Here is a 20,743-nt window from a genome sequence, read left to right as displayed (position 1 = left end):
TGATAAATGGTTCTAACGTTCCAAAGAACCAAAACGATTGATCAAAAATATAACCGTTTACCGTGGGACAATTTTGCATAAATGAAAAGAAACACTTTTTACAATAACCACTTCATACTTCGTTCGAGAGCAATTAAAAAGCTCATTACTCAGCCAGTATTCCTGCTTGTGCCATAAATATCTGCAAACATCCAACTAGCATTGGATGAACTGCTCTCAACTCGCATGGAGTTGGCTCTCTTAGTCGTCAGCTTAAGCTTAGTTGGTCGCTGTTCACACCCCAGTGAGTACACATACTGGGTGGGGGCATAAGCGGAGAAGGGGTACACTTAACCAGAGAAATTGCCCCAAAACATTCAGTCGGGGGTTGTGTGGTGGTGGCGGTGGGGGGGGGGGGGTGGCTTGGTCGGGGGTGGGTGGGGGATTTTGGAGATTTGAGGTGGCACAAAACTCCCAAGCAGAGCTGCTCTTCACACCATAAATTCATGTCTAGTTGTGAATTGCATTCTTAGAATGGCAAGGCTCTTATAGAGCTTCTGAGCAACTTAATGCCCTTGGGCTTTCCCAGTTTATCAAGAGAAGAAGTCCGGTAATTGGTCGTTTAGACGAACAATTGGTAGTACGAAAAATTGCAGTAATAAGAAAAAGGACTTAAATAATTAATAAACCATCACTACTAGCAACAAGAACAGTCGGTATCGTAGAGAAAACTCAATTGAAAACTGACAACAGATAAACAACATCAATTTATTGCAAAAAAAGTTTACTGCTGAACCATAAATGCCAAATCACCCATTAGCAAATAACTATTGGGTAGAGGATATGGTTTTGGACTTAAGAGGGAAAGAGTTTCCATTTCAAGATCAACCTCCTGAACAACTACAAAACCTGCCAAATTAGTCTCAATTATGTCCATTTCACATTCTGCGTGGTTGACCGCGAGTAATTTATTCACAAGTTCGGGTCCAACTTTGACAGGAACTAATTTCTTTTCATACTCTTCAGGCTCGGCATCAAAAGGCAAACAGGAGTTTGACAAAACAGGAGCTCCAACTTTGAAAATTTCAATCTCTTCAAAGCTAACTTCCAGTCGATGCGGGTTTAGAGCGTTTTGGTATCCAAAAAAGTACTCGTGAACTCTTTTGTCTCGACTTTCTTTTCGGTAGGCTGAACTGCGTTCGACAACTCCGCCTGATTTGGGTAGAAGAACAACTTTGATCTTAGGAAGGGCTTTCTTGAGCTCGTTGTAGAGACGCTCTTGTTCTAGTACCACAACAACGTCCACCTAAATAAATACTTGAAATCAACCAATCAACTGATTACATTCCAATCATATACAACAAGTGCATGGGTTCAAAAGAACTCCAAAAACTCCTGACTCTCAATTGATCATTCCACATGATAGATTTGTTTTTGATAATGTGTTTAAAGTAGGAGAAAGTTTGGAAAATTAATCAAATATGACACTTTTGTTAAAAATCAATTTTTAAGCTGTTCAAATTGCGAAAACTGATTATTTGTTTACTAATCAATGGACGCTCTTCTTCCAGTACCACAAAAAGCCCACTTAGGAAATTGATCAAGATAAAGGATAATATTAAGATCAGATCCGAAAAATTGGTTTAAAAGCATTAGTAAGACTCTAAACTATACTGTTTTTTATCGTACCGAGATATTTCTTCATTTACCCATAGTGACTCTCATTGAATGTTACTCTTTTGAGGTGCCAGTAATAGCTTGCTAATAATTAATTCTTTCAAAATATTTCATTGTAGCTTTCCAACTTGGGAATTCAACGTTTGATCATAAAGAAGCTCGAACAATCATCAGCTTGGGAAAACACCAAAGCTAAATTTTAACTCCCAACTGACCTGAAATTCTTTAGCAGCATGTAACAACGAATTGTACCCGACACCTTTGACAAAGCCACATGTATTGATGAACAACCCTCCTATATCTGCCCGTCTGCTTTTAGAACACCGCAAATGAAACACAGTGGCCAATAGACTAATGTTGTGATCGTAATATTTGGCATTGGCTTCTGGTGATACGTGGCCAAAATGGTAGACCACTGGATTCTCATTGATGAAAGCTCCGACTGGATCTAAAGGTTTCTCTGGTACCACGGCTCCAAGGGTTCCCGGAATTGATACAGTGCCCTGAAAGCATCTGCAATTGTCCATACCAGAAAACATACTGTAGCAATACAGTTGAAAGCAACCTTTAACCTCCATAACATGCAAATTTTGCAAAAACCCACCCAAATAGACGCACTATGGCTCCAGTGATTCCGAATCGCATTCAGCTATCTCACATTCATGATTTATTACTATCTTTTAAATGCCCTGTTTTACAGCTGAAGTCTTTGCTATTGTTATAAACTTTTGAGCAACTATTACAAACCAATTTTATAATCTCTAAAAACTTTGCCTCATTTTACTTAAATTTTATAAGCACATCATCAAAAATTATAGTTATTTCTGTGAAGTTATTCAACAAGAAAAGATGCAATGACAATAACCTGGCCGACATCCAAATCGACAAAAGTGGGTCTCTGTCCGACACGCAGTGCATAGTTGAGGAGAATGCGACAGAGGGTAGTCTTGCCAGAGTCAGTAGGACCACAGATCATCACCTGCATTCAATTTCAATCAGTTTATTTAATTCGACAAATGATTTTGCCATGCCATCAGTCACAAAATGATGACAAACACTAAATATGTCACAAAAGCCCCCCCCCCCCCAATCTGAACAAGCCATTAACAAAGCAGAACTGAACATTTGTTTGTTCAAAGAAGCTGATTAAAGCAAAAAAAAACGTTCAAGTAGAAAGGAGAGGAACGGATGAGTAGTAGCCTGTACTGATTGAAAAACTAACAAAGATCATCAAATAAAATAGAATAGCAGGCATATTTTTTCTGCAGAAGCAAAAAAAATGACACCACATTTTCATTTTCACATGTCGAATCAACTCACCTTTGGTCCCCTTGATCCGTTTTCTTCTGCAGCATTTCTCATTTGCTCAAGCACAGCATGTGTATTCACATACATTACCATAGGTGTATCTTTAGATACATACTCTCCCTCAGTTTTACCCGCAATCTTCAATTTGCAACCATGCCATGTAAACACTGCAATCTTAGAACCAGCCTCAAATTTGTACTCAATAGTTTGAAGCAGTTCAGCTCCGTATATTTCGGCTTTTCCATTAGTAATATGTAGGACAACAGTTTCATTTGTTTCAACTTCAAATCTCAACTCGGACTCTTTGCCCAAAACATACTCACGGAACTCAAGAGGCTCTTCTGACGATTGAGCCATGTTAAACCTGAAATCGATACATTTTTACAAACAAATGAGCGAAAATATAATTGTTGACAAAAATTTAAAAAAAAGTGTTTTGACATTTTTAACCTTGGAAAAAGTTAAATCCAACTTATAATCACTGTGCATTTATAATAGCATATATTAGAAAAAAGCATAAACAGATGAGATTGCTCTTTAAAAATTATTACTGAAATTAATTGCAATTTTGAACTTGTGTCATAACTAATTTTTAAACCTTAAATTGCTCTAGTGAGCCGTGAGAGCCCTGAGTAAAAATTTGGTGTCATTAGGGAAGATGTTTTTAGGGAAGAAAGAGGGGAGATTAATTTTCGGATTTCGTTTCTGCAATAAGGGTGTAAAACTGATACATATTAGTAAGGAAAATATCGGCTAGCCGATATTTATAACAAAAAACTCGGAAAAACTATAAATAAAGGGCTTCACCGATATTTACAAACAAAAAACTCGGAATAAACTATAAATAAACGGCTTCACCAATATTTATAAAAAAACCCGGAATAAACTATAAATAAACGGCTGTGCGCGACATTGCTCAACTTCGGGAAAAGTTGGAACACTTATGCTATCGTCATTTTGCTTTTACACCACTAGTTCATGGCTCCATCAAAAATATTTCTCACACTGGCTTCAAGAATTTTTTGAAAGTTAAAAAATTAGAAAATTTGAATTATTTGGTCCACTGTATAATGGCAAAAAGCGTGAAATTTGGTGTACTCTTGCAGCCCTTTTTTCGTATCCACTCCCCGTTGACATTACCAAATGGTCCTCCTAGATCAGAAAAAGAGCAGGTTTGGAAGCAAATTTCCCCATGACGAAAAAGTCGTCATAAGGCAATAAAGGCTTCGCTCTACTTCGTTTCGAAACCTATCACAGAACCTACTACAAATAAAAGAATACGTAAATTCCTGAAAGGATATATAAAATACATCATGCAGGTAGTGTATGTAATTAATAAATAAACAGAAAAGTTATTTTTGAATTGTGAACACCAAAAGATTGAAATGGTAGATAAATAGATAGATTAATAAATACATAGGTAGGAACAGCACACCTCATGAACTAAATTTGAATTCACGCCACGTTAATTGGCTAAACTGAATTTGGCCTGGGTCCTTCTTGAATTTTTCTAAAAAGTGAGCTTTGTATATTTTTTTGGCAGTTACAGAAGATTTTGACAAGGTTTCATTCGCCCTCAAAGTTTCATTATGATATCTTACACCACTATTGATCATCCCCTATTTAATGTATCTAGTTCTAGCAATGATTTTATTTACTAATTTTCTCGTCCGATTGTGAAAATAAAAGTTCGCCGATGGTAATGGAATGCCAGAAATATTTTTAAATGCTTGCTTTTTGTAATTAAAAATTTGTCTGGTGTATAGTGCAACCCTATATTGTATTAACATTCGAACAGGTAATATGATATCAGTTAAAGATCGTGAGATGAATCAAACTTCTTACGATTGTAGCAAGCTTTGACTGCCCAGTTTAATTGTTTTTCGAGAGTTGTTATAAGATTCTGAGATCATGAGCAGAAGTGCTGCTGGATATTGCAGGTGACTTATAACAAGAGAGTTAATAAGTGTTTTTTTGAAGCTTTCAGGAACGCAGTTCCGTAATGTATAGATTGATTTTATGCCTTGCGCCATAATTCGTAAAATATTTTTTAATTCAGATTGAAAGGTGAGTTTTTTATCAATAGTAACCCCAAGATATTTTGCTTCCGTTTTTTCTTTAATTTTTTGTCCATCAATATTAACTGACATATCTTTAGATTCTGTGGAGCCAAAAAACAATGAATTCCGTTTTGTCAGCATTGAGCCTAAGAGAATTGCAACCAAAGTAATTAACCAACTTTTTTACATTCTTTTCAAGAATTTCGAGACTATCTTGAACCTTTTTTTCGGAGCCTACTATTCATTCCTTGTTAGCAGCGTTTTGGAGCTACTTACTTTTCATCCAAAAACATCCATAATAATAGAAAAAATCACGGCTTTAACACTGTTCAAATACTCGTACCTATTATTATCTTATTTCAAGGAACTATTTTTAAATAAAATATATAAGTCAATTTTGTTCAGATGAGTCTATTTAAAAATGATTGGAACACAGAAAAAATCAACCCAAAATCTCAGAAACAAAAACAAACCGAAAAAAAACAAACAAACATAACTGGCAGAAAAAGAGCCGCAGTTGATTTTATTTGAGAGCAGCTAATACAAGCAGCAATAGGTTATAATTATTCTTAATCAAAATATAACATCTCAGCAAGAAAATATAACATCTCAGCAAGAAATAACAAGAGAGTTAATAAGTGTTTTTTTGAAGCTTTCAGGAACGCAGTTCCGTAATGTATAGATTGATTTTATGCCTTGTGCCATACTTCGTAAAATATTTTTTACTTCGGATTGAAAGGTGAGTTTTTATCAATAGTAACCCCAAGATATTTTACTTCCGTTTTTTCTTTAATTTTTTGTCCATCAATATTAACTGACATATCTTTAGATTCTGTGGAGCCAAAAACAATGAATTCCGTTTTGTCAGCATTGAGCCTAAGAGAATTGCAACCAAAGTAATTAACCAACTTTTTTACATCCTTTTCAAGAAGTTCGAGACTATTTTGAACCTTTTTTTCGGAGCCTACTATTCATTCCTTGTTAGCAGCGTTTTGGAGCTACTTACTTTTCATCCAAAAATATCCATAATAATAGAAAAAATCACGCCTTTAACATTGTTCAAATACTCGTACCTATTATTATCTTACTTCAAGGAACTATTTTTAAATAAAATATATAAGTCAATTTTGTTCAGATGAGTCGATTTAAAAATGATTGGAACACAGAAAAAATCAACCCAAAATCTCAGAAACAAAAACAAACCGAAAAAAAACAAACAAACATAACTGGCAGAAAAAGAGCCGCAGTTGATTTTATTTGAGAGCAGCTAATACAAGCAGCAATAGGTTATAATTATTCTTAATCAAAATATAACATCTCAGCAAGAAAATATAACATCTCAGCAAGAAATAACAAGAGAGTTAATAAGTGTTTTTTTGAAGCTTTCAGGAACGCAGTTCCGTAATGTATAGATTGATTTTATGCCTTGTGCCATACTTCGTAAAATATTTTTTACTTCGGATTGAAAGGTGAGTTTTTTATCAATAGTAACCCCAAGATATTTTACTTCCATTTTTCTTTAATTTTTTGTCCATCAATATTAACTGACATATCTTTAGATTCTGTGGAGCCAAAAACAATGAATTCCGTTTTGTCAGCATTGAGCCTAAGAGAATTGCAACCAAAGTAATTAACCAACTTTTTTACATCCTTTTCAAGAAGTTCGAGACTATTTTGAACCTTTTTTTCGGAGCCTACTATTCATTCCTTGTTAGCAGCGTTTTGGAGCTACTTACTTTTCATCCAAAAATATCCATAATAATAGAAAAAATCACGCCTTTAACACTGTTCAAATACTCGTACCTATTATTATCCTATTTCAAGGAACTATTTTTAAATAAAATATATAAGTCAATTTTGTTCAGATGAGTCTATTTAAAAATGATTGGAACACAGAAAAAATCAACCCAAAATCTCAGAAACAAAAACAAACCGAAAAAAAACAAACAAACATAACTGGCAGAAAAAGAGCCGCAGTTGATTTTATTTGAGAGCAGCTAATACAAGCAGCAATAGGTTATAATTATTCTTAATCAAAATATAACATCTCAGCAAGAAAATATAACATCTCAGCAAGAAATAACAAGAGAGTTAATAAGTGTTTTTTTGAAGCTTTCAGGAACGCAGTTCCGTAATGTATAGATTGATTTTATGCCTTGTGCCATACTTCGTAAAATATTTTTTACTTCGGATTGAAAGGTGAGTTTTTTATCAATAGTAACCCCAAGATATTTTACTTCCATTTTTTCTTTAATTTTTTGTCCATCAATATTAACTGACATATCTTTAGATTCTGTGGAGCCAAAAACAATGAATTCCGTTTTGTCAGCATTGAGCCTAAGAGAATTGCAACCAAAGTAATTAACCAACTTTTTTACATCCTTTTCAAGAAGTTCGAGACTATTTTGAACCTTTTTTTCGGAGCCTACTATTCATTCCTTGTTAGCAGCGTTTTGGAGCTACTTACTTTTCATCCAAAAATATCCATAATAATAGAAAAAATCACGCCTTTAACACTGTTCAAATACTCGTACCTATTATTATCCTATTTCAAGGAACTATTTTTAAATAAAATATATAAGTCAATTTTGTTCAGATGAGTCTATTTAAAAATGATTGGAACACAGAAAAAATCAACCCAAAATCTCAGAAACAAAAACAAACCGAAAAAAAACAAACAAACATAACTGGCAGAAAAAGAGCCGCAGTTGATTTTATTTGAGAGCAGCTAATACAAGCAGCAATAGGTTATAATTATTCTTAATCAAAATATAACATCTCAGCAAGAAAATATAACATCTCAGCAAGAAATAACAAGAGAGTTAATAAGTGTTTTTTTGAAGCTTTCAGGAACGCAGTTCCGTAATGTATAGATTGATTTTATGCCTTGTGCCATACTTCGTAAAATATTTTTTACTTCGGATTGAAAGGTGAGTTTTTATCAATAGTAACCCCAAGATATTTTACTTCCGTTTTTTCTTTAATTTTTTGTCCATCAATATTAACTGACATATCTTTAGATTCTGTGGAGCCAAAAACAATGAATTCCGTTTTGTCAGCATTGAGCCTAAGAGAATTGCAACCAAAGTAATTAACCAACTTTTTTACATCCTTTTCAAGAAGTTCGAGACTATTTTGAACCTTTTTTTCGGAGCCTACTATTCATTCCTTGTTAGCAGCGTTTTGAAGCTACTTACTTTTCATCCAAAAATATCCATAATAATAGAAAATATCACGCCTTTAACACTGTTCAAATACTCGTACCTATTATTATCCTATTTCAAGGAACTATTTTTAATTAAAATATATAAGTCAATTTTGTTCAGATGAGTCTATTTAAAAATGATTGGAACACAGAAAAAATCAACCCAAAATCTAAGAAACAAAAACAAACCGAAAAAAACAAACAAACATAACTGGCAGAAAAAGAGCCGCAGTTGATTTTATTTGAGAGCAGCTAATACAAGCAGCAATAGGTTATAATTATTCTTAATCAAAATATAAAATCTCAGCAAGAAAATATAACATCTCAGCAAGAAATAACAAGAGAGTTAATAAGTGTTTTTTTGAAGCTTTCAGGAACGCAGTTCCGTAATGTATAGATTGATTTTATGCCTTGTGCCATACTTCGTAAAATATTTTTTACTTCGGATTGAAAGGTGAGTTTTTTATCAATAGTAACCCCAAGATATTTTACTTCCGTTTTTTCTTTAATTTTTTGTCCATCAATATTAACTGACATATCTTTAGATTCTGTGGAGCGAAAAACAATGAATTCCGTTTTGTCAGCATTGAGCCTAAGACAATTGCAACCAAAGTAATTAACCAACTTTTTTACATCCTTTTCAGGAAGTTCGAGACTATTTTGAACCTTTTTTCGGAGCCTACTATTCATTCCTTGTTAGCAGCGTTTTGGAGCTACTTACTTTTCATCCAAAAATATCCATAATAAAAGAAAAAATCACGCCTTTAACACTGTTCAAATACTCGTACCTATTATTATCCTATTTCAAGGAACTATTTTTAAATAAAATATATAAGTCAATTTTGTTCAGATGAGTCTATTTAAAAATGATTGGAACACAGAAAAAATCAACCCAAAATCTCAGAAACAAAAACAAACCGAAAAAAAACAAACAAACAAAGATAACTGGCAGAAAAAGAGCCGCAGTTGATTTTATTTGAGAGCAGCTAATACAAGCAGCAATAGGTTATAATCATTCTTAATCAAAATATAAAATCTCAGCAAGAAAATATAACATCTCAGCAAGAAATAACAAGAGAGTTAATAAGTGTTTTTTTGAAGCTTTCAGGAACGCAGTTCCGTAATGTATAGATTGATTTTATGCCTTGTGCCATACTTCGTAAAATATTTTTTACTTCGGATTGAAAGGTGAGTTTTTTATCAATAGTAACCCCAAGATATTTTACTTCCGTTTTTTCTTTAATTTTTTGTCCATCGATATTAACTGACATATCTTTAGATTCTGTGGAGCCAAAAACAATGAATTCCGTTTTGTCAGCATTGAGCCTAAGAGAATTGCAACCAAAGTAATTAACCAACTTTTTTGCATCCTTTTCAAGAATTTCGAGACTATCTTGAACCTTTTTTTCGGAGCCTACTATTCATTCCTTGTTAGCAGCGTTTTGGAGCTACTTACTTTTCATCCAAAAATATCCATAATAATAGAAAAAATCACGCCTTTAACACTATTCAAATACTCGTACCTATTATTATCCTACTTCAAGAAACTATTTTTAAATAAAATATATAAGTCAATTTTGTTCAGATGAGTCTATTTAAAGATGATTGGAACACAAAAATTAACCCAAAATCTCAGAAACAAAAACAAACCGAAAAAAAGAAACAAACAAACATAACTGGCAGAAAAAGAGCCGCGGTTGATTTTATTTGAGAGCAGCTAATACAAGCAGCAATAGGTTATAATCATTCTTAATCAAAATATAACATCTCAGCAAGAAAATTTTTCAGCTTTTTCAAAATTATTTTCTTGCTGAGATGTTATATTTTTATTAAGAATCTTTATAACCTATTGCTGCTTCCATTAGCTGCTCTCAAATTATATTAATTAGAGTGACACGGACACACGTATTCTTATCTCCTTGAATTAAAGTAAAGAAAAAAATGTGACTTAAGAAAGTCATTTTTAAGAGGTGTTAAATTACGTGCGAACAAAAACTTAATCATGCGATTGTCCAAAACTGGCTCATTTAAAAGTGAAAATAATTTCATGCGCATAATTCAATCGAAATTGGATCAAAGAATGAACAAAAAGCCTATTTGAAAAGATCGTTACGACGTATTGTTCTAACAAAAAACTTGATGACATAATTAAACAATCTGGAAGAAATATCCAATAAAAAGCAAACCCAGAAGTATTCAGGAAGCAATTCGAAGCACTAGAACTTCACAAAAAAACCGTAATTGCAGCCAAAAAAAATCGTTTGTCTTAAAACATTCATTCTTTACTTCATCAGTTTTGATTAGAACACTTGGTTAAAAAATTACACCCATGTCATAACGAAAAAAATTTGAGCATCAACATCATTTAAATAAGCTTAAAAAACAGCCGCTTTGATTTGAAACTTAAAACGTATTTTGATGGAAAAACTCATTGTTCTGTTAAAACTTTAAACCGCAAAGTTTCGTTTGAATAGAAACGTTTGGTTTTATTTTACATAGAGAAATCTGGTAACATTGAAAAAGAGCCAAAATTCTTATGATAGACACATACACTTGTGCTCAAAAAACAGATCGTGCTCAGATATGTAATGAAGTAACCCATCATAACGGTCGTAAAACTTAGAACTCCGCGACTCATATATTTTTGATTTTGCCGTAACAGCAATTAAGGCGAAATTAAGACAAACTTCTCGCACGAAATGAATTCAATCTATTGAAAAACTTGAATTGATCATGAAACGGAGGATATAAAAAATAAAAAAGGTAAATCGTCATTAATTACCAAAAGCAACTCCCGAGAAAATTTGCAAAAAAAAATATCAGTCGAAACTTTTATTCTATTCAGCTGCACTATTTTGAATGAAATCAATCATAAACCAAAAAATTGGAGAAAAAATCTAAGAAAAATGCTAAAATCAATTAATTTTTCATCAACGGATAAGAAATTGAATAAAATTAAAATTACAGATCTCAAAACAAGGCAGAGTCCTAGAACTTGCTAGAACGCAGAGAACACGGAGAGATAATTAAAAAAAAAACAGAATACTTTGTAATTTTTTAAGTTAAACAGGAAAAAATGAAGCAGAAAAACAAAGACGCTTCATTATTTAGCATAGGAGGCTTAGAAAAACTACACAGCCATTCTCCTGCATAACCAAAACTATTGAAATATTCAAACAATTGAGATACTCTGGAAAAAAATTCAATACTTATGAATAAAATTTTTTACCGAATTTTAGCGCGGTAGAAAATAAGTCGAGCAAAACATTGCACAAAAAGACTGAAACACTTATAAACTTGCAACAAATTTTAGTTTAACAACATGAAATTTAAATTACTGACGGTGCACAGAAATATTTCCTAGGAAATAACATCGAAAAAAACAAAAAACTGTGAAAAACTTTGACAAAACCATAAAAATCGGATTTGAAAACCGGATTACAATTTTATGAAAACAAAAAAACCTCACGCTAAACAGAGGCGTTCAATGCATCAATTCCGAAAAAGAAGTTGGCATATAACAGGATCTTTTGAGAAAAATTTTGCTCAAGGGTCCAAAAAAACGCAACATGGCAATAAGCCAATAGCTAACTAAAAATTGAATGACGAGCTCATTTTGCCTTTGAAACGCATTATGGGCTCTCAAAAGCACGAGTTAGACATTAATTCAATATCGATGAAAAATCATTTCACGAAAAAAAGGCTTAAAACGTTTATGCGCCAATAAAACCTATATGCGCCATTCTCTCTTTGAAGTCGAATAGTCAGCTCATAATCAAAAAAACTTTTCTCTCTCATCATCAATTATTTCACAAAGCCATTTCACTCAATTCCGCTTATAGGTCAAAACTCCGTTCAATCAAATGGTACTTCCGGTCTTCGAGTCGTTAAAAGACCAAGAGAAGGTCAATAATAGCCCCACCTATCGCTTTGCGTTATTTAAAAAAAGCAAACCATTGTTTTCACATTCCCTTGAAGTATAATCTAAGCACATTTTTCCTCACCAGTGACAAAACACCCTTTGATCTGAACAAATGTTACAGAATACCGAAGAGCCGTAAATACAGTTCAAAAATTTTCTTTCAAGCTTCGGCAAACTTTCTATGAAAAACTCATATATAGATATTTACTCTAACTACTTTACGGTAAAGACAATATCGAGCAACATTTAGCGGATTAAAAATTATTAGCGCATCATTCAATGAGTTCGACTATCTATCCACTAAATGGGTAAATACAGCTTTCTGAAACATTTAACCTCTTCAGAATTTGAACAGTTAAATCTGTGAACGGTTTCGGACCACATGCACAAAGTAGCTTTTCATCGTCTGCCAAATCGTCGTTTTCAACTACGATTTGAGGCACTATTTCACGAACCAAATTTTCTGAAATTCTGCCAGTTTTGCCATTCCACGAACTTGAAGATGCAGATAACACATGGGTAATTTTGAAATTGTTCGGAAATTTAACCGCTAGCTTCTCAAGATCCTCTTTCAACATCATGTCATTTTCGGTCTTGTTGAAGAATATCAGCCTCAGTTTTCTAATTTCCAGGAACTGTTCTATCAAGCAATGCTGTATTATTCCCAACATTGGTGTTATTCCCGTACCAGCCGCGAATAATGTTATCGAAACAGCATCTTGAACTTTTTGAAGGTCAAAAGCTCCTTCGGGAATACTCATTAAAATCTTATCTCCAATTTTGACTTCCGATAATTTTGAGGTGAACATTCCATCTTGATAAACTTTGATGAGCAAAGTAGTTTGTGTGCCATCGTTTTTGCTTCTACTTGTTACTGCTTTCGGAACAGGTGTGTAGGGTCTGATTAGTGATTGGTTATTAGGCAGTAATATATGTACATGTCGACCAATCGGAACTCGCAAAATTGCATTCTTTGCATGTCGGAATGTGAATAAAAATGAATCATGTGTAAGTTGAGTTTTCTCTTCCAGATATGTCGGGAACTTCAGCTTTGGTAGAGCTTGCACCTTCGTAAAAGATTTGTTATCGCTCAAAGCGGCGCCTATTTTCTTCCACGCAGATTTTTCCTTCTTTTCAAGAGAAATTTTGATATTTTTGTTATTTTCTATATCAAAATTAACAGAAATTATCTGACCTGAAAGCTTGAAGCCCAGAAAGAAACAGTGGCTTTTGATATAGACGTATACCTTTATTTCGTTTGTGTCATTTGAGTGAATAATTGTGACGTATTCTTTTCTAAGAAGCATTTCCTGATTTATGGTAACAAACAAGTAGACATAATTGTCATCTTGCATCCAATCAAAGAAGGGTTTCTCCAAGGGTGCTGTAACACAACGAAAGATGTCCATTTAAAACACAGAAAACATAATTTTTTTTTCGTTTTAGCAAAACATCAAAACAAAAAATTTAAGTGAAGAAAATTGAAACAAAAATTCAGCTTCGGCTTTCAAAAACTGGAATACGAATTGTCTGAAAAGACACCTTAACTATTTTAAAATGAAGCAATCAAAAGGACATTGACAATCAAGGTATATAAGGGGATCGTTTGGAGACAAAACAGACCCATACAAAATAGTCCAATTAAAGCAGACAAAACAGTCCCAGACAAAATAGTCAAAAAGAAACGTTGAGAGACTTCTCAAAAAATCTACAAGCAACTAACAAACAATCTATGCTTGTGGATGCATTGTCTTTAATTGATATGAACTACTATTAAAACTTGATACAGAGACAAAATTTGGCAAAGCTGTTGTAATCAGCTTCGTATTTGTTTAGTTACAAGCAATCAAATACATGGTGTCAGGACAATTTAACCAATACCATTTTACCCAATGCCATTTTACACAATGCCATTTTACCCAACCTGCCATTTTACCCAATGGCATTTCACCCAATGCGAATTGAACTACCGCGAATGCTGGTCAGACTGAGTGAACAAGCCACTAAACCAACTGCGCTTGACCAGTAGCCTTAATTTTGTTTTAAATATTGCATTGCAAACATTTTAAAACCCAAATGACCGAAAAGCCGCTTTGACAAAAAAGTTTCTTTGACCTGATACTTTGACCCAAAAGCAGCCTTTCAGGACATTGAACTTTTTGGTGCAGTTTAATCTCTTGTTTCGCATTTGTTAAAGCATGCTTAGCGTCATTTGCTTTGAACTATGGCAGAGCCGTTTTATTTATGCGGTGTAATTAGCCTTACGCACTATGCTTTGAACTTGAAAACAGCATTAATTACAATCAGATCAAAGGTATTGGGTAATTCTCAAAATTGGCTACTTTGGAATTGGGTTAGTTGGCTTTGGGTTAAATGGCATTGGGTAAAACGGAAGGTTGGGTAAAATGAAATTGGGTAAATTGTCATGCAACCATATACATAACTAAAGGAGTTCGTTTCATAATTGGTGTGCATGTTTAATTCCATGGTCAGTTGGGACTTTCGTCTGGGACTGTTCTGTCTGCTTTCTCGGGACTATTTTGTCAGGGAAAACGTTGCTATTTGAGTCTCAAATAGCAACGTCTTCCCTGACAAAATCAGATCAAAGGTATTGGGTAATTCTCAAAATTGGCTACTTTGGAATTGGGTTAGTTGGCTTTGGGTTAAATGGCATTGGGTAAAACGGAAGGTTGGGTAAAATGAAATTGGGTAAATTGTCATGCAACCATATACATAACTAAAGGAGTTCGTTTCATAATTGGTGTGCATGTTTAATTCCATGGTCAGTTGGGACTTTCGTCTGGGACTGTTCTGTCTGCTTTCTCGGGACTATTTTGTCAGGGAAAACGTTGCTATTTGAGACTTTTGTTCGGAATTCTGTCTGAAACTGTTTTGTCTGTTCAAAATTTGTACTAAAATTGAAGCAGTTGATCAATTCCATGCTGTGATAGATGAATCGAATCAAGAAATGAGAACAACTACAATACTTCCACTGATCAAATGCATGAAATTACGCTAAAAGTAAGAAATTAGCTTAAGCGGCAGTGAGTTCATGAAAATATATTTAGTTGCAATAAATGCATAATACTTATTTGCATAATTTGAGCTCCATTGATAAGAAACAGAAAATTATTTGTCAGAAAAACTCGCCAGCAAAAACGCATCAAAAGCTTGTCAGATTTCCGATTCCCAAAACTTCTTTCAAATGCATTTTGATGCCCTCAACAACTGTTGAATCATAGTTAAGAACCAAGTGACTATTATATAGTTGAAACATGCCCGTTCTTTTTTGAAAGTAAGAAATTTTGGAAATTTAAACAGTCTCATCAATCTATCAGACTCTTTATTTAATCAATTAACTTCTAAACACTAAGCAATAAAAGGCCAAAAATAGAATACAAACAACCAAAAAAACGAAAAACTTATATTTATAATAATTTTGTTAGATTATTGACAAAAACACTGAACTAAACTCTGGAAGTCTGATTTCTGGTCATAACTCACTTACACAATTAGGGAACAAACAATCTTTCTTTCTTTCATTGGTTTTATTTAATTACAAAAAACAAAATCAAGAAAAGCACAAAATTGGCCATTAAAAACACACTTTAACATTCTCCTGAAATAACAAAATAAAACTAAGAAATAAGTTAACAAAAAGGTATGATAGCACTTGATATCACTCCTCGCTTGGGTATCAATGAACACAAACAAGTAATCGATTACAAAACTGTCCAATTTTTTGTTCGACAAACCAAAAGAAATCGAAATGAAACTTTGTTGGTGAAACGCTTCACAGCTATAATCAATACAGATGTAATTTTTGTATTTTAAATTTTTGCTGTTGCAGTTGAATTAGTTCATTTTATACATTGAAACATTTTATACAATTTTTGAAAATAGAACCCGATAAAGTACTAATCTTTTTCAAGCATAATTCTAGTGTGTTAGCCGAATTGGTGATCATTTTCATCCTCAAATTTTCCACCAATAGTCTCAATCAACCAAATGGATATCCTACCCGAAGTTGAAACAATGCCACCGTTAACAGACAAGGTCTGCAAGACAGGCGCCAACGGCATTTTAAATTTCTTTGTCATTGACAATCGCCCAACAACGCAAGTTTTCAGCATGTTCTCAACGTTAACCCAAGGATGATATTCGTTGAAGAGTTCTGTTGCGTCGATCCCTGCACCACGCATGATTTGATCACGGCCTGAAGTAAAAAAAATGAAAAAAACTAGTAAACATAGCCGGCAGATTGCTGGACAATAGCCGCCGTTGTCGTGCTTGATGAAAAAAAAGAGATAAATTGACCAAATTTTTTTCATTTCTTTTCAATGTCAAAAATTGTTATAGATTCGGTTGGATTCTAAGACAATAAATAATTCAGCTTCTAAACTGAACGCTAATAAGCTTAATACCAATATCAGCTAGCAAACACTCTGAAGAACTTTGATAACCTAATTCTCAATGACTTAATGACCGGGCTTTATCGTTTTTTCCCGTCTCCTTTGATTTTGCTCCTTTGACCTTGACTGTATTCACTATCTTGCGTAATTCATTGAGTGTATGGATTAAAAACCCATTCAGTTGAAACAGTGAGTGAGGTAAGTCTGAAGTAAAACGTGAAAGTCGTGACTTACGAAAAACGGAAAAAAAGTGATCAAAAGGTAAAGCGAATTAAAAAAAAACATAGCAGGACAAGTCCTGACGTAAAATTCAAAGAATTTTTACAATTCAAGTGAATTGGGAAAACCATTTAGAAAAAAAATTCCAACAAAAAATTGAAAAAAAACAGTAAAAATCAAGGTGAAAGTGCCGAATGTGAACAAAAAACCACTAGCGAGAAAGCGAATTGTTGTTCAAACACCGTTTTCTCACTCTACTTTAAAATTAGAGCGAGAAAAATTCACGCCGCAAAACCACTCACTTTTTTCCTCCATTTCCTGTTTCGGCGTGACCAAAATCACTAGTCCAATTTGACTCCAAAAATCATAAAAATGTGTGAACAGATCTTTAAAAAAAGACAGCGCCCCAATACAAATCAGATTCTTTGAATTGTAAACAAAAAACATAGCAGGACAAGTCCTGACGAACAACTCAAAAAATTTGATTGAATAGCAAAGATTTCTGATCAAGAACTTTGTTTAACAAGAACTAGACCTATAATGGACCATGAGTGAATTGCAAAAACCCTTTCAACAAATCAGTTCAAAATTTTTTTAAAAAAACTGAAAATCAAGGTCAAAATGCCGCATGTGAACAAAAAAAGCTAGCGAGAAAGAGAAAAACTAGGCCTAGAAGTAACAATGAATGGATTGGGAAAACCATTAAGAAAAAATCCGATCAAAAATAAAAAAAACAGTAAAAATCAAGGTGAAATTGCCGAATGGGAACAAAAAACCACTAGCAAGGCGCATTTTTGTTCAAACACCGTTTTCTCACTCTACTTTAAAATTAGAGCGACAAAAGTTCACTCAAACACCGTTTTCTCACTCTACTTTAAAATTAGAGCGACAAAAGTTCACGCCGCAAAACCACTCGCTTTTTTCCTCCATTTCCTGTTTCGGCGTGACCAAAATCCCTACTCCAATTCAACTTCAAAAATCATGAAAATGGGTGAACAGATCTTAACAAAAAGACAGCGCCCCAATACAAATCAAATTATTTTAATTGTAAACAAAAAACATAGCAGGACAAGTCCTGACGGACAACTCAAAGAAATTTGATTGAAAAACAAAGATTTCTGATCAAGAACTTTGTTTAACAAAAACTAGACCTATAATGGACCATGAGTGAATTGCAAAAACAATTTCAAAAAATCAGTTCAAAATTTTTTTCAAAAAAAAACTGAAAATCAAGGTCAAAATGCCGCATGTGAACAAAAAAAACTAGCGAGAAATAGAAAAACTAGGCTTAGAAATAACAATGAATGGATTGGGAAAACCATTAAGAAAAAATCCGATCAAAAATGAAAAAAACAGTAAAAATCAAGGTGAAATTGCCGAATGGGAACAAAAAACCACTAGCAAGGCGCATTTTTGTTCAAACACCGTTTTCTCACTCTACTTTAAAATTAGAGCGACAAAAGTTCACGCCGCAAAACCACTCGCTTTTTTCCTCCATTTCCTGTTTCGGCGTGACCAAAATCACTACTCCAATTTAACTTCAAAAATCATGAAAATGGGTGAACAGATCTTAAAAAAAAAGACCGCGCCCCAATACAAATCAAATTATTTTAATTGTAAACAAAAAACATAGCAGGAGAAGTCCTGACGATCAACTCAAAGAAATTTGATTGAAAAACAAAGATTTCTGATCAAGAACTTTGTTTAACAAAAACTAGACCTATAATGGACCATGAGTGAATTGCAAAAACAATTTCAAAAAATCAGTTCAAAATTTTTTTCAAAAAACTGAAAATCAAGGTCAAAATGCCGCATGTGAACAAAAAAAAACTAGCGAGAAAGAGAAAAACTAGGCCTAGAATGAACAATGAATGGATTGGGAAAACCATTTAGAAAAAATCCGATCAAAAATAAAAAAAAACAGTAAAAATCAAGGTGAACTTGCCGAATGGGAACAAAAAACCACTAGCAAGAAGGCGCATTTTTGTTCAAACACCGTTTTCTCACTCTACTTTAAAAATAGAGCGAAAAAAATTCACGCCGCGAAACCACTCGCTTTTTCGCTCCATTTCCTGTTTCGGCGTGACAAAAATCACTACTCCAATTCAACTTCAAAAATCATGAAAATGGGTGAACAGATCTTAAAAAAAAGACCGCGCCCCAATACAAATCAAATTATTTTAATTGTAAACAAAAAACATAGCAGGACAAGTCCTGACGATCAACTCAAAGAAATTTGATTGAAAAACAAAGATTTCTGATCAAGAACTTTGTTTAACAAAAACTAGACCTATAATGGACCATGAGTGAATTGCAAAAACAATTTCAAAAAATCAGTTCAAAATTTTTTTCAAAAAACTGAAAATCAAGGTCAAAATGCCGCATGTGAAGAAAAAAAACTAGCGAGAAAGAGAAAAACTAGGCCTAGAATGAACAATGAATGGATTGGGAAAACCATTTAGAAAAAATCCGATCAAAAATAAAAAAAACAGTAAAAATCAAGGTGAACTTGCCGAATGGGAACAAAAAACCACTAGCAAGAAGGCGCATTTTTGTTCAAACACCGTTTTCTCACTCTACTTTAAAAATAGAGCGACAAAAATTCACGCCGCGAAACCACTCGCTTTTTCGCTCCATTTCCTGTTTCGGCGTGAAAAAAATCACTACTCCAATTTGACTTCAAAAATCATGAAAATGTGTGAACAGATCTTTAAAAAAAGACAGCGCCCCAATACAAACCAGATTCTTAAAAAACATAGCAGGACAAGTCCTGACGAACAACTCAAAGAAATTTGATTGAATAACAAAGATTTCTGATCAAGAACTTTGTTTAACAAAAACTAGACCTCAAAGGGACCAAGAGTGAATTGCAAAAACCATTTCAAAAAATCAGTTCAAATTTTCTTAAAAATTGAAAATCAAGGTCAAAATGCCGCATGTGAACAAAAAAAACTAGCGAAAAGGAGAAAAACTAGGCCTAGACTGAACAATGAATGGATTTGGAGAACCATTTAAAAATCCGATCAAAAATTAAAAAAACAGTAAAAATCAAGGCGAAATTGCCGAATGGGAACAAAAAACCACTAGCAAGAAGGCGCATTTTTGTTCAAACACCGTTTTCTCACTCTACTTTTAAATTAGAGCGAAAAAAATCCACGCCACAAAACCACTCGCTTTTTTCCATTTCCTGTTTCGGCGTGACGAAAATCACTACTCCAAGTTGACTTCAAAAATCATGAAAATGGGTGAACAGAAGATCTTAAAAAAAGACAGCGCCCCAATACAAATCAAATAATTGTAATTGTAAACAAAAAACATAGCAGGACAAGTCCTGACGAACAACTCAAAGAAATTTGATTGAATAACAAAGACTTCTGATCAAGAACTTTGTTTAACAAAAACTAGACCTATAATGGAACATGAGTGAATTGCAAAAACCATTTAAAAAAATCAGTTCAAACTTTTTAAAAAAAAAACTGAAAATCAAGGTCAAAATGCCGCATGTGAACAAAAAAAAACTAGCGAGAAAGAGAAAAACTAGGCCTAGAATGAACAATGAATGGATTGGAAAAACCATTTAGAAAAAATCCGATCAAAAGTAAAAATCAAGGTGAACTTGCCGAATGGGAACAAAAAATCACTAGCAAGAAGGCGCATTTTTGTACAAACACCGTTTTCTCACTCTACTTTAAAAATAGAGCGAAAAAAATTCACGCCGCAAAACCACTCGCTTTTTCGCACCATTTCCTGTTTCGGCGTGACAAAAATCACTACTCCAATTTGACTTCAAAAATCATGAAAATGTGTGAACAGATCTTTAAAAAAAGACAGCGCCCCAATACAAATCAGATTCTTAACAAAAAACATAGCAGGACAAGTCCTGACGAACAACTCAAAGAAATTTGATTGAATAAAAAAGATTTCTGATCAAGAACTTTGTTTAACAAAAACTAAACCTCAA

The 20,743-nt window shown here is 33.5% G+C and overlaps 2 protein-coding genes across 2 annotated transcripts in view; both read right to left on the bottom strand.

The window, feature by feature from the left end:
* Window positions 1-698: 698 nt before the first annotated feature.
* The window catches only part of LOC142350883 (polyribonucleotide 5'-hydroxyl-kinase Clp1-like), a 438,433-nt gene continuing 418,388 nt past the window's right edge, over window positions 699-20,743 (bottom strand). The window contains exons 2-5 of the mRNA XM_075402867.1: window positions 2,977-3,330; window positions 2,522-2,635; window positions 1,872-2,159; window positions 699-1,285 (exon numbers count right to left, since the gene is read on the bottom strand). Coding sequence (XP_075258982.1) covers window positions 764-1,285; window positions 1,872-2,159; window positions 2,522-2,635; window positions 2,977-3,321 — 1,269 coding nt within the window. The 5' untranslated portion in view covers window positions 3,322-3,330 and the 3' untranslated portion in view covers window positions 699-763. The remainder of the gene's footprint in view (window positions 1,286-1,871; window positions 2,160-2,521; window positions 2,636-2,976; window positions 3,331-20,743) is intronic.
* The window catches only part of LOC142350884 (cytochrome b5 reductase 4-like), a 35,813-nt gene continuing 27,411 nt past the window's right edge, over window positions 12,342-20,743 (bottom strand). The window contains exons 3-4 of the mRNA XM_075402868.1: window positions 16,173-16,367; window positions 12,342-13,535 (exon numbers count right to left, since the gene is read on the bottom strand). Coding sequence (XP_075258983.1) covers window positions 12,445-13,535; window positions 16,173-16,367 — 1,286 coding nt within the window. The 3' untranslated portion in view covers window positions 12,342-12,444. The remainder of the gene's footprint in view (window positions 13,536-16,172; window positions 16,368-20,743) is intronic.

Source organism: Convolutriloba macropyga, chromosome 12, assembly GCF_964194025.1.
Source record: "Convolutriloba macropyga chromosome 12, txConMacr16.3, whole genome shotgun sequence".
Classification (NCBI taxonomy): domain Eukaryota; kingdom Metazoa; phylum Xenacoelomorpha; order Acoela; family Convolutidae; genus Convolutriloba; species Convolutriloba macropyga.
Note: the sequence above shows the minus strand (reverse complement) of the source record. Positions and strands in the feature narration are given on the sequence as shown.